The sequence below is a fragment of the Ursus americanus genome, chromosome 25 (genome assembly GCF_024610735.1).
Source record: "Ursus americanus isolate L20-20 chromosome 25, mUrsAme1.1.p, whole genome shotgun sequence".
Lineage (NCBI taxonomy): Eukaryota > Metazoa > Chordata > Mammalia > Carnivora > Ursidae > Ursus > Ursus americanus.
In genome coordinates, this window is record NC_142151.1 from 5,874,595 (window position 1) to 5,888,733 (window position 14,139).

The 14,139-nt window shown below is 42.7% G+C and overlaps 1 protein-coding gene across 1 annotated transcript in view; it reads right to left on the bottom strand.

Moving 5' to 3' along the window:
- Positions 1-14,139, bottom strand: part of CRACR2A (calcium release activated channel regulator 2A) — a 142,226-nt gene that overhangs the window by 79,555 nt on the left and 48,532 nt on the right. Inside the window, exon 4 of the mRNA XM_045781296.2 lies at positions 1,541-1,749. Coding sequence (XP_045637252.1) covers positions 1,541-1,714 — 174 coding nt within the window. The 5' untranslated portion in view covers positions 1,715-1,749. The remainder of the gene's footprint in view (positions 1-1,540; positions 1,750-14,139) is intronic.

A 14,139-nucleotide genomic window follows, 5' to 3' on the forward strand; every position in this document is an offset into this window, starting at 1 on the left:
CGAAGTTCACAGACAGGGTGGCTCCAAGGTTTCCTCAAAGCGCACTGAGTGTAGCCTTCCTTGGGGAGTGCGACTTGGGGAATGAGTGTCCATGACAGAAATGAACTGGGCGGTCAACTACAAGGGTGTTCCAAGCTCATTTGCGGGCTAAGCGGGCCCTGTCCTTCAGGTCTTTTCCCTCAATTTGTGCAGCTACTGTACAGTGGAAGAGCTCTGGGAACACCCGAAGCCTGAAAACACCATCCTCTGGGGCCGGGCAGAGAAAGACCTGCCACCTTTCAGCCAGGTCACAAGGCTCCGCTCTTCACAGGTCCCACATGCAAGCCCACACAGGGCTGGTGCCCACCAAGGTCTACAGTCCCCTGCCCAACCTTAGTGTATTCTGAAAAGCCTAATTTAAGAAAAGAGAACTTGACCATTGCAAGACTTCCCTTCCAACTGCTCGGCTATGTATTTCCCCGAAATGCTCTTGACAAAGTGAATGATGGATAGGCTGCGGAAGGGTTGCTCCCAGCATGTTCTGGTTGAAGATGCATTTTATTTACTCACGTCAGATGAAATCATTAGGGACTTAAGTGAGACCCCGGGAGGAAGCCTTCGACACAAATGGTGGAAAGGCACTAGACCAGGGGGTGGCAAAACTAGGCCCCTGGGTTATACATCAGACCCACCACCGGTTTTTTATGGACAGTGAACTAAGAATAGCTTTTACATTTTTAATAATTTTTTATTCAAGTATAATTAACATACCATGTATCAGTTTCAGGTGTACAATATAATGGTAAATGTTTGAAAAAAAGCAGAAGAAGAATATTTGGTGGCACACAAAAATCATACAAAATTCAAATTTCAGTGTCCATAAATAAAGTTTTATCAGAACGGAGCTGAGCTCATCTGTTTACATGCTGCCTGTGGTCCTCGAGCGGCAACATGGTGGTGAGCAGTCGTGGTGGTGCACGTGGCCCACGGGACCTCAAATCCTTATTCTCCAGCCTGTTATAGAGAGTTTGCTGAGCCCTGCGCTAGGCAATGGTGTGCACTGGGTTCTGCAGTCTCTCTCTCGGGACATAATGACAAGGGGTTGAGTGCGGTCAGGTGTGAGGGCGAGGAACAGAGAAGAGGAGCTCCAGAAGTGCCTTTCTCTCCGGCTGTTGGCACCTGCCACTGGGCCTGCTTGGAAGGCACACACAGCACCCTGGCAGAGCTTGGGGCTCTGTGGTGAAGCCACACACTGGCGCCTTTCTACTTTGTCCCAGAAGGTTCTTGCCATGTCTTACTCAAGTCCCTTATATCACTATTGCCATTTTCCACAGTCCTGGGAGTTACTGAGTCAGAGAGGGGAAACAATCTCTGAGTTTGACGGCAAGCAAAGGCCAGAAAGGGAACGAACCCAGGAAATCTGGCTCCCAGTAGAGTTCGGGCTGACCCCTCCTTCCAGGGAAGAGTAGATAGCATCTTTTTCTGCCCCCAGTGGGGTAGGTCCTATCCCAAGACAGGAAGACCCATGCCATTTGGCATTCTAGGTGGGGAGGCCTCTTACCTGCATGTCCCTCCTGGCGATGAAGCCCTTGCCTTCTGTGTCACAGGTCTGAAAGAATTCCCGTGCCTTGTTCCGCATGGCCAGCTCCAGGGGACCCAGGCAGTCCCCGCTCTCCTTTGGACCCTGGCCAGGTCTCTGGGGTCTAGGGACCACTCTCCTGTCAGGGGTAGCCATCTGGGTTAGTCAATATCTTCAAGTCTTTGCGGAACCTGAACGCAGAAGATGAGAGAGACAAGTGGGTGTGGTGTGGATGGAATGAGGTGTGCCTGGCCTCTCTTAGCAACCACCTCCTCATTAGCAGAAGGTCAGGACAAGGGGAAATGTGCTGTGATCAATAATAGATCAGCCAGCCCATCAAAGAAAGAAGAGGGGGGAAAAACCCAGACATTTCCAGATTGAAAAGAGGTGGGTAGAAGAAGCCTAAAAACGACTTCTCCCCATTTAAACTAACAGCAACAAGGCAGATCCTGATAGACCAGCTACGACTCATTGAGTGTTTACTCGGAGGCACGCACCATGCCTTGGTCTCCTATATACATTTTCTCGTTTATTTCGCACATCCTTCTGAGATAGATATTATCATCGTCATGTTATTGATGTTCAGAGATTGGAGTGACTTGACCAAGGCCAAACAGCAAGCTAATTTAAAAATGGAGATTTAAATCCGAATTCAGGAGGGGAGTTAAGATGGCGGAGGAGTAGGGGACCCCTTTTTCAGCCGGTCCCCTGAGTCGAGCTGGATAGGTACCAGACCAGCCTATATAACCACGGAATCAGCCTGAGACGCAGGATGATGCATCTGGATCTCTACAAATGAACATCTCCAGCGCTGAGTATTGAGGTACCAAGAGGGGAGCTGTAAACCGTGCACGGATATCGGAAGATAAACGGAAGGGGGAGGGAGCCGCCGCGTTTGGGCGCCGGGAAGCGGCAGCCACCTGCACGGGGGAGCGGGCGGACTCACGGAGGGCACCCGCGAGAGAGCGGACTGAGACCGGTGAGCCGTGAACGCGCGCCACCAGGCATCTCCCGGAACACCGGAATCCCGGTGTGCTCACGGGATCCAGACTGAGACCGGGAACTCCCGGAGTGCGCGCGGGGCGGCTGGCGGCTGGCGGGCCACCTGCACGGGGGAGCGGGCGGACTCGCGGTCGGCACCCGCGAAACAGCAGGCTGAGACCCTGAACCGGGTGCGCGCGCCACAAGGCTTCTCACGAAACTCCGGAATCGAGGTGTGCTCACCGGGCATAGACTGAGACCGGGAGACCCGGGAGCGCGCGGGGCGGCCGGTGGCTGGCGGCATTAGAAACACAAAGGACAGAGACGTGCTGGCCCTGGAAGTGAGGGCAGGGTCGCCGAGTTGGTGCGCACATCCCGGGACGGCCGCAGGGTTGAGCAGCACCAACAGTAACAGAGTTAAAGTGGCCAGAACATCAGTGGAGAACGGGCCGCAATCCCTCTGTTCTGCGACAATGCAGCCTCTGCTGCTCTGACCCTCAGAAGAGGCATAGCCGGCCGCCAGGGAAAGCCGCCAGAGAACAAAAGCCTGGAAATACCGGCTCAGAGAGTGCCCATCCCCATCCCCCCTCGCAGGGGACACGGAGACTCTAACCAAACAGGGTTGCCTGAGTATTGGCGCGGCAGGCCCCTCCCCCAGAACACAGAAGGCAGGCTGAAAAATCAAGAAGCCCACAACCCGGGCGCCTGGGTGGCGCAGTCATTGAGCGCCTGTCTTCCGCTTAGGGCGTGATCCCGGCGTTCCAGAAAGGAGTCCCTCATCGGGCTCCTCCGCTGGGAGCCTGCTTCTTCCTCTCTCACTCCCCTGCTTCTGTTTCGTTCTTGCTGACTGTCTGTCTCCCTCTCTCAGATAAGTAAATAAATAAAATCTTTAAAGAAGAAGCCCACATCTCTAAGATCCCTATAAAACAAGGGGCACGGCCTGGGACCCAGTCAATAATTTTGGGCTCTGGAAACCCCGCAACCTCTCTTCATCAGAATGACAAGAAGGAGAAGCCCCCCCCAGCAAAGAAAAGACAGTGAGTCAGTGGCCTCTGCCACAGAAGTAACGGATATGGATGTAACCAAATTATCAGAAATGGAATTCAGAGTAACAATGGTCAAGATAATGAATAGACTTGAAAAAAGTATTCAGGAAAATATTACTGAGAATATACAATCCCTAAGGGCGGAAATGAGAGCGAATTTGACAGAAATTAAAAATTCTATGAGCCAAATGCAGGCAAAACTAGAGGCTCTGACGGCCAGGGTCACGGAAGCGGAGGAAAGGGTTAGTGAATTGGAGAATGGGTTAATAGAGGAAAAAATAAAAATAGAAGATGGTCTTAAAAAAATCCACGCCCACGAATGTTGGCTACGGGAGATTACTGACTCAACGAAACGATCCAATGTTAGAATCATCGGCATCCCCGAGGGGGTGGAGAAAAACAGAGGTCTAGAAGAGATATTTGAACAAATTGTAGCTGAAAACTTCCCTAATCTAGCAAGGGAAACAAACATTCGTGTCCAAGAGGCAGAGAGGACCCCTCCCAAGCTCAACCATGACAGACCTACACCACGTCACGTCATAGTACAATTCGCAAATATGAGATCCAAGGAAACAGTATTGAAAGCAGCCAGGGCAAAGAAATTTCTCACGTACCAAGGCAAAGGCATCAGAATTACATCAGACCTGTCTACACAGACCTGGAATGAGAGAAAGGGTTGGGGGAGCATTTTTAAAGCTCTTTCAGAGAAAAACATGCAGCCAAGGATCCTTTATCCAGCAAGGCTGTCATTCAGAATTGATGGAGAAATAAAGACATTTCAGAATCGACAGTCACTAGCCAATTTCGTAACCACAAAACCAGCCCTACAGGAGATATTACGGGGGGTTCTATAAAAGTAAAAAGGCCCCAAGAGTGATACAAAACAGAAAGTCACAGCCAATACAAACAAAGACTTTACTGACAACATGGCAGAATTAAAAGCATATCTCTCAGTACTCAGCCTTAACATTAATGGTTTAAATTCTGGTTTCAAACGCCACAGGGTTGCAGATTGGATAAAAAGAAATGACCCATCCATTTGCTGTCTACAAGAGACTCATTTCGAACCCAAAGATGCATTCAGACTGAGAGTAAGGGGATGGAGTACCATCTTTCACGCAAATGGACTTCAAAAGAAAGCTGGGGTAGCAATTCTCATATCAGATAAATTGGATTTTAAACTACAGACTATAGTTAGAGATGCAGAAGGGCACTATATTATTCTTAAAGGAAGTATTCAACAAGTGGATATGACAATTATAAATATATATGCCCCCAACAGGGGAGCAGCAAGATACACAAGCCAACTCTTAACCAGAATAAAGAGACATATAGATAAAAATACATTAATAGTAGGGGACCTCAACACTCCACTCTCAGAAATAGACAGAACACCCTGGCAAAAACTAAGCAAAGAATCAAAGGCTTTGAATGCCATACTCGACGAGTTGGACCTCTTAGATATATATAGAACACTACACCCCAGAACCAAAGAATACTCATTCTATTCTAATGCCCATGGAACATTTTCAAGAATAGACCATGTTCTGGGACACAAAACAGGTCTCAGCCGATACCAAAAGATTGAAATTATCCCCTGCATATTCTCAGACCACAACGCTCTGAAATTGGAACTCAACCACAAGGAAAAATTTGGAAGAAACTCAAACACTTGGAGACTAAGAACCATCCTGCTCAGGAATGACTCGATAAACCAGGAAATCAAAAATCAAATTAAACAATTTATGGAGACCAATGAGAATGAAAATACAACAGTCCAAAACCTATGGGATACTGCAAAGGCAGTCCTAAGGGGGAAATACATAGCCATCCAAGCCTCACTCAAAAGAATAGAAAAATCTAAAATGCAGTTTTTATATTCTCACCTCAAGAAGCTGGAACAGCAACAGAGGGACAGGCCTAATCCACGCACAAGGAAGCAGTTGACCAAAATTAAAGCTGAAATCAATCAAGCAGAAACCAGAAGTACAGTAGAGCAGATCAACAGGACTAGAAGCTGGTTCTTGGAGAGAATCAATAAAATTGACAGACCACTGGCAAGACTTATCCAAAAGAAAAGAGAAAGGACCCAGATTATTAAAATTATGAATGAAAAAGGAGAGGTCACGACGAACACCATTGAAATTGGAAGGATTATTAGAAATTTTTATCAACAGCTATATGCCAATAAACTAAACAATCTGGAAGAGATGGAATCTTTCCTGGAAACCTATAAACTACCAAGATTGAAAAAGGAAGAAATTGATTTCTTAAACAGGCCAATTAATTATGAAGAAATTGAGTCAGTGATAAACAACCTTCCAAATAACAAAACTCCAGGCCCGGACGGTTTTCCTGGGGAATTCTACCAAACATTCAAAGAAGAAATAATACCTATTCTCCTAAAGCTATTTCAAAAAATAGAAACAGAAGGAAAGCTACCAAACTCATTCTATGAGGCCAATATTACCTTGATCCCCAAACCAGGCAAAGACCCCCTCAAAAAGGAGAATTACAGACCGATTTCCCTAATGAATATGGATGCCAAAATCCTCAACAAGATACTTGCTAATAGAATCCAACAGTTCATTAAAAGGATTATCCACCACGATCAAGTGGGATTCATACCTGGGATGCAAGCGTGGTTCAATATTCGCAAATCAATCAGCGTGATACATCATATCAACAAGAAAAGACTCAAGAACCATATGATCCTCTCAATCGATGCTGAAAAAGCATTTGACAAAATACAGCATCCTTTCCTGATTAAAACCCTTCAGAGTGTAGGAATAGAAGGTACATTTCTCAATCTCATAAAAGCCATCTATGAAAAGCCTACTGCAAATATTATTCTCAATGGGGAAAAGCTGGAAGCCTTTCCCCTAAGATCAGGAACACGACAAGGATGCCCACTCTCGCCACTATTATTCAACATAGTACTAGAAGTCCTTGCAACAGCAATCAGACAACAGAAAGGGATCAAAGGTATTCAAATCGGCAAAGAAGAAGTCAAAATGTCTCTCTTCGCAGACGACAAGATACTCTATATGGAAAACCCAAAAGAAGCCACTCCCAAACTATTAGAAGTTATAGAGCAATTCAGTAACGTGGCGGGATACAAAATCAATGCTCAGAAATCAGTTGCATTTCTGTACACGAATAACGAGAACGAAGAAAGAGAAATCAGGGAATCCATCCCATTTACAATAGCACCAAAAACCATACGTTACCTTGGAATTAACTTAACCAGAGACGTAAAGGACCTTTATTCTAGAAACTATAAATCACTCTTAAAAGACATTGAGGAAGACATAAAAAGATGGAAAGATATTCCATGCTCATGGATCGGAAGAATTAACATAGTTAAAATGTCCATGCTACCCAGAGCAATCTACACTTTCAATGCTATCCCGATCAAAATACCGAGAACGTTTTTCAAAGAACTGGAACAAATAGTCCTTAAATTTGTATGGAACCAGAAAAGACCCCGAATCTCCAAGGAACTGTTGAAAAGGAAAAACAAAGCTGGGGGCATCACAATGCCGGATTTCGAGCTGTACTACAAAGCTGTGATCACAAAGACAGAATGGTACTGGCACAAAAACAGACACATAGACCAATGAAACAGAATAGAGAGCCCAGAAATGGACCCTCAGCTCTTTGGGCAACTAATATTTGATAAAGCAGGAAAAAACATCCGGTGGGAAAAAGACAGTCTCTTCAATAAATGGTGCTGGGAAAATTGGACAGCTACATGCAAAAGAATGAAACTTGACCACTATCTCACACCATACACAAAAATAAACTCCAAATGGATGAAAGACCTCGATGTGAGACAGGAATCCATCAAAATTCTAGAGGAGAACATAGGCAGCAACCTCTACGACATCAGCCAAAGCAACCTTTTTCATGACACATCCCCAAAGGCAAGAGAAACAAAAGATAAAATGAATTTATGGGACTTCATCAAGATTAAAAGCTTCTGCACATCCAAGGAAACAGTCAGAAAAACTAAGAGGCAGCCCACGGAATGGGAGAATATATTTGCAAATGACACTACAGATAAAGGACTGGTATCCAAGATCTACAAAGAACTTCTCAAACTCAATACACGAGAAACAAATAAACAAATCAAAAAATGGGCAGAAGATATGAACAGACACTTTTCCAATGAAGACATACAAATGGCTAACAGACACATGAAAAAATGTTCAAAATCATTAGCCATCAAGGAAATTCAAATCAAAACCACACTGAGATACCACCTTACGCCAGTTAGAATGGCAAAAATAGACAAGGCAAGAAACAACAATTGTTGGAGAGGATGTGGAGAAAGGGGATCCCTCCTACATTGTTGGTGGGAATGCAAGTTGGTACAGCCACTCTGGAAAACCGTGTGGAGGTCCCTTAAAAAGTTAAAAATTGAGCTACCCTATGATCCAGCCATTGCACTACTGGGTGTTTACCCCAAAGATACAGACGTAGTGAAGAGAAGGGCCATATGCACCCCAATGTTCATAGCAGCAATGTCCACAATAGCTAAATCGTGGAAGGAGCCGAGATGCCCTGCAACAGATGACTGGATTAAGAAGTTGTGGTCCATATATACAATGGAATATTACTCAGCAATCAGAAAGAATGAGTTCTCAACATTTGCTACAACATGGACGGCACTGGAGGAGATAATGCTTAGTGAAATAAGTCAAGCAGAGAAAGACAACTATCATATGATTTCTCTCATCTATGGAACATAAGAACTAGAATGATCAGTAGGGGAAGAAAGGGATAAAGAAAGGGGGGGTAATCAGAAGGGGGAATGAAACATGAGAGACTATGGACTATGAGAAACAAACTGAGGGCTACAGAGGGGAGGGGGGTGGGGGAATGGGATAGACCGGTGATGGGTAGTAAGGAGGGCACATATTGCATGGTGCACTGGGTGTTATACACAACTAATGAATCATCGAGCCTTACATCGAAAACCGGGGATGTACTATATGGTGACTAACATAATATAATAAAAAATCATTATTAATAAAAATAAAAAAAAAAAAAATAAATCCGAATTCATCGAACTTGTCTTGGCTCTTTATCCTCCATTGTCCAGGCACTTCAGCATTCCCAAGGGTGGAGAGCCCTCCTCACTCAGATGCAGCATCTCCTAGGTCATTCACAATCGACAAGTTCTTGGTGAGCTCTTAGCTCATGCTGCAGACCTCTGCGGGGCCCAGGAGCCTGCAGATGAGAGCGGATGGATGGAGGGAGGTGCGCCAGGGCCTCAAGGAGCTTCCTGTTCTACTGGACTTGCCAGGCCAACACAGATTCACAAAGCATATGCACTGATCTTATTTGGAAAGCCCTTCCAGGAGTTTTTTCAGAGGGTGCATTGTGATGTGATGCTATGGAAGAAAGTCTGCAGAAACCCGCCTCTAGTCTGGACTCTGCTGCTACTTTAGTGACCTTGAACAAGTCGGTACCTGTCTGGTCTTGGTTTCCTCATCTGTGTAATGACAAGACTGGACCTATTTGTCTTTAAGGTCCCTTCTACCTCTGACTGTCTGTAAGTCTATGAAATTTCAACAGAAGAAATTGTTATTAACAAAAAAATTGGGTTAATGTGATGAAAGGTAGTATCAAAATCCTTGGAGTTTTTTATTTGAAGACTTTTTGGAAGTAGGCTAGGTCCACATTTTCAGTATATGACAGTATTTGAATGTTAAAATATAGATACACACTATAATGCATTTTGGGGAAATGCAGAAAATGAAGTTCTAAATCATATCTCCTGTGCCATGCTCAGAAAAAAGGTGGAAAATCACTGTATCAGCAGGTGAATTTGTCTGATTAACAGAGCCCAGGGTTCTGGCTCAGTTACATTGTAAGTCCAAAGTAATCTATGATTTCAGCCAACATTTTCCACCTGCCAGATGTGTCGGGAGCTGTGGGCCCAGAACTAGAAGACCACCCCCCGCCTTAGGAATGCACTCTGTGTAACAGAGCCCTGACAAGGTACAGCAGACTTCACCTCCTCACTCCACTTGGGTGGGACAATGGGCCCCCATCTGACTCCTCCGACAAGGCCCTCCCTCCAGAATCGAGTGTTTCTCTTCATCCCTACGTAGTGTGAACTCGCCATTACCTAATCGTAGACAGATTTAACATTTCTACTCTCTCTTCCCCAGAGGGAACTAACTGCCTTAGTTATAAGTCCCAAGAGAGTGGGGGCTGTTTCTGCGCAGCTTATGTGCATTGCCCGGAACATCTATGTGCAACTCTGAGCTTAGGAATGGCTTTGGGATAATAACAGTGGTAACATCTGAGCGTCCATAAATGCACAGTGTGAGCAGAACTGTCTGTGTCTTCCTGCTACCTAGCCAGGACTGTCTCAAGGTCTCTGCCCTCCAGGAGCCCCTACCCCATTCCCACCTGCTCTTCCCAGAAGACTGGACTAATAACACCTGTCATTCCTTGAGGGTTTGCTCTTGTCAGCCCCCTAACATACTTCATTCTGATAGAACCTGATAGCCCCCTGTTAGGTAAGCATGATTAGGATTCCCATCATACAGAGGAGGAAACTGAGTTTAGGAAAGGTTAAGCAACTTGGATCAAGATCTAGTATAGTTAGAGACCTTATGTACTATACTGTATCGCCTTCCTATCATGGGTCCCAACTGTGGGCTTACTCTTAATGGTCTACTAATCACCAACAGATAATAGCCTAAGTCACCTTCCAGAGGCATATTCATCATTTTAACATTATCATTCATTCATTCATTCATTCATTCATTCATTCTCATCTATCAGTTACCCTTTAGCAGGCTCTAAGCTAACACTGAAAAATGCAAACCTGAATAAGACATGATCCCCACTGTTAATGAATGAGCCTCAAATGGTGGGAGTTTACTTATGGTAACTGGCAGTAAAGGAGGGTATTTTGGGTTAGGTCCGACCTCCTTTCCCTCAAAATAGACTACACAGCAATCAACGACTGCTGACCACTTATGTGAGCTTAAGCCTCTGAGCCATTCTGGGCCAGGCAATTAGTAGAGATGATCTCTCAGTTCTGGGTCTGACTTTTTCTGGCTCTCTGCCTTCCTGACCCATGTCACAGGTGATGTGAGAGAGCCAATCTAATAGTTCTAAAGCAGCCAGCTATGAGCAACTGCCAGATAGGCACCATGTCTTATTTGATGTTAACCCCAGTTCCTAGCCCAGAATATAGTATATAGTCAGTGCTCATTGTCTGTTGAATAAAAGAAGACCAATTTTTGGCTGAATTCTTTGCAGGGAAGCCTAAAAACATTTGTATTTCAATCAGATAGCTCTATATGTGGGATTTTTATCTCATAAAGAATAAGTTCAGACTTCCATTTCCAGAAAAGATGGAGTAACAGGGACTGAATTAACTTTTCCAAGTGAAATAATAGAAAATCCAAACAAAATATATTTTTAAAAATTCTTTCTAGGACACTGGACATCAGGCAGTGAAGGACAGTGATCCCTCAGCAGGGTCAGGACTAGGGTGAGCTGGAGGAGGTTCCTAAAGTGCAAAACTAAAGGAGACATTTACTCTCAGGTACTAGCCCTGTCCTTGCACAACTCTGAAAGTGAGTGTCTTAAGGGTGAGACATCTAAGGTAAATATTTAAAGAGAAATCCATCCTGAAAACTGTGCATTGAAGAGTGATTATCTTCTTAAATTTTGTACCCCAGGGACCTTACTCACTTCACCCTAGCCCAAAGCCTGTTTGTGACAGATGGGAAACAAACAAAAGGAGCCCTATTATTGCCTAGAGAGTTTTTAAGCTATGAAAGAGGGAAGGGAAATCCAGGCAGAGGCTGGCAGACTCTCCAAGTTGAGGAAACCCAACTATATGCTCCCTACACGAAGTATAGCTTAAACATTATATGACACAAATCAGTTAAAAGCAAAAGGTTAGAAAAATATATACCACGTTAATATTAGCCAGGAGAAAGCTGAATATTAATACCAGGCAGAGTCCATTCTAGAACAAAGAATATTAATGAGAATAAAGAAAGTAATTCATAATGATAAAGAAATCAATTCACCAATAAGATAATAATAATCCTAAATATTTACACAACTAATAATAGGGCTTTAAAATGCATGAGGCAAAAAATGATAGAACTGCAAGGAGAAATAGACAAACCTACGGTCACATTCAAAGATTCCAATATCCTCTATCAATAATTAATAAAACAAGTAGACTGAAATCAGCAAAGATACAGAAGTAAACAACGCTGTCAACGATCTTGACCTAATTGACATTTGTAGAGTACTCGACCCAACGAAAGCTCAATGTATTTCCTTTTCAAGTGCACATGGAGTATTTACCAAGACAGTCCATAGTCTGGTCCACAAAACAAGTTTCAATAAATTTTAAAGTATTCAAGTCATATAAAGTATGTACTTTAACCACAGGGAATTACATTAGAACCAATAACAGAAAGACCTCTAGAATATCCCCAAATATGTGAAAACTACATAACAGACTTATAAATAACTCATGGGTCAAAGAAGAAAAAGAAAGGAAAATGAAAAAGTATTTTTTTTAAGATTTTATTTATTTATTTGAGAGAGAGACAGCCAGCGAGAGAGGGAACACAAGCAGGGGGAGTGGGAGAGGAAGAAGCAGGCTCACAGCAGAGGAGCCTGACATAGGGCTTGATCCCATAACGCGGGGATCAGGCTCTGAGCCGAAGGCAGACGCTTAAGGACTGAGCCACCTAGGTGCCCCTGAAAAAGAATTTTGAACTAAGTGAAAATAAAAGCACAATATATCAAATTTGGTAGGATATTGCTAAAATACTACTCAGGGAAAAAATTTATCTAGACACACACATTAGAAGAGAAGAAAGATTTCAAATCAATGGCCTCAGGTTCTACTTTAAGAAACTAGAAAGAGAAGAGCAAATTATACCCAAAGTAAGGAGAAAAATACAAAGAGCCTGAGCAGAAATCAATGAAATAGAAAACAGAAAAACAATACAGAAAATTAACAAAAATAAAAGCTCACTTTTAAAGAAGATCAATAAAGTGAGAAGACACAAATTTAATATCAGAAATTTGAGAGGTGACATATTACAAATTCTATAGACATTAAAAGGCTAAGAGAATGTTATGAACAATTCTATGCCAATAAATTTGACAATTTAGATGACATGGACAAATTCCTTAAAAATCACTAAATATCAAAGCTCACTTGAGAGGAAATAGGTAAAATAGGTAACACAACTGAAGAAATTGAACTGACGGTGACAAACCTTCCTACAAGAAAACTCAAGGCCCAGATGGCTGTATTGATGAATACTACAAATATTTGAAGAAAAACTAATACCAGTTCTACGCAAACTTTCCAGAAAACAGAATAATATGAAATACGTCCTAACATAGTCTACGAGGCCAGGATTACCTGCTACCAAAACTGGACAAAGACATTACAAGAAAAGAAAAAGTCAGGCAATATCACTCATGAACATAGATGCAAAAATTCTTTAGGAAATTTTAGCAGATTGAATCCAACACCATATATAAAAAGAATAAATACATCTTGACCAAGTGGAGTTCTATCTCAGGAATGAGAAAATGGTTTAACATTTGAAAATCAACAACGTAATTCACCATATTAACAAGTTAAAAGAGATAAACCTTATGATCATCTCAGGAGATGCAGAAAAAGCATTTGACAAAACCCTATGTCCACTCCTGATAAGAACTCTCAGAAAACCAGGAATAGGAAGGAGTTTGCCCAACCTGAAAAAGGGCATCTACAAAAAACCAACAGCTAATATCACACTTAATGGTAATAAGCCAGATGCTTTCCCCCTATGATCAAGAAAAAGACAAGAATGTCTACTCTTAATGCTTCTATCTAACATTGTGTTGGAGATTCTAGCCAGTTCACTGAGGCAAGAAAAGAAAAAAAAAGTCCAGATTGGACATGGAAAAAGTAAAATCATCTTTATTCCCAGGCGACATGATTGTCTATGTAGAAATTCTGGTGAAATTCACAAAAAGCTACTCGAACTAATAAGTGAGTTTGACAAGGTTAAGAGATACAAGCTTTCTCTACAAAAATCAATTGTATTTCTGTACAGCAATGACAAAAACTTGAAATTGAAATAAAAATACCATTTACAATAGCATCAAAAATATGAAATACTTGGGGATACAGCTGACAAAAATGTGTAACATCTGTATATAGAAAGCTTCAAAATATTGATGAGAGAAATTAGAGAAGACCAAAACAAATGGGTGAATATTCATATTCATGGTTTGGAAGAGTCTGTACTATCAAGATGTCATTTCTCCCTAAATTTGTCTCTAGATTCATCCCAATCTCAATCAAAATCCCAGCACACATTTTGTTGAAATTGACAAGCCAATCTAAAATTCATATTGAGATGCAAAGTACCTAGAATCACCAAAACAATTTTAAAAAAGAACAACATTGGAAAACTAACACTTTCTGATTTCAAAACTTATTTTAAATCTATAGAAATAAAGGCACTGACTACGGTACTGGCACAAAGA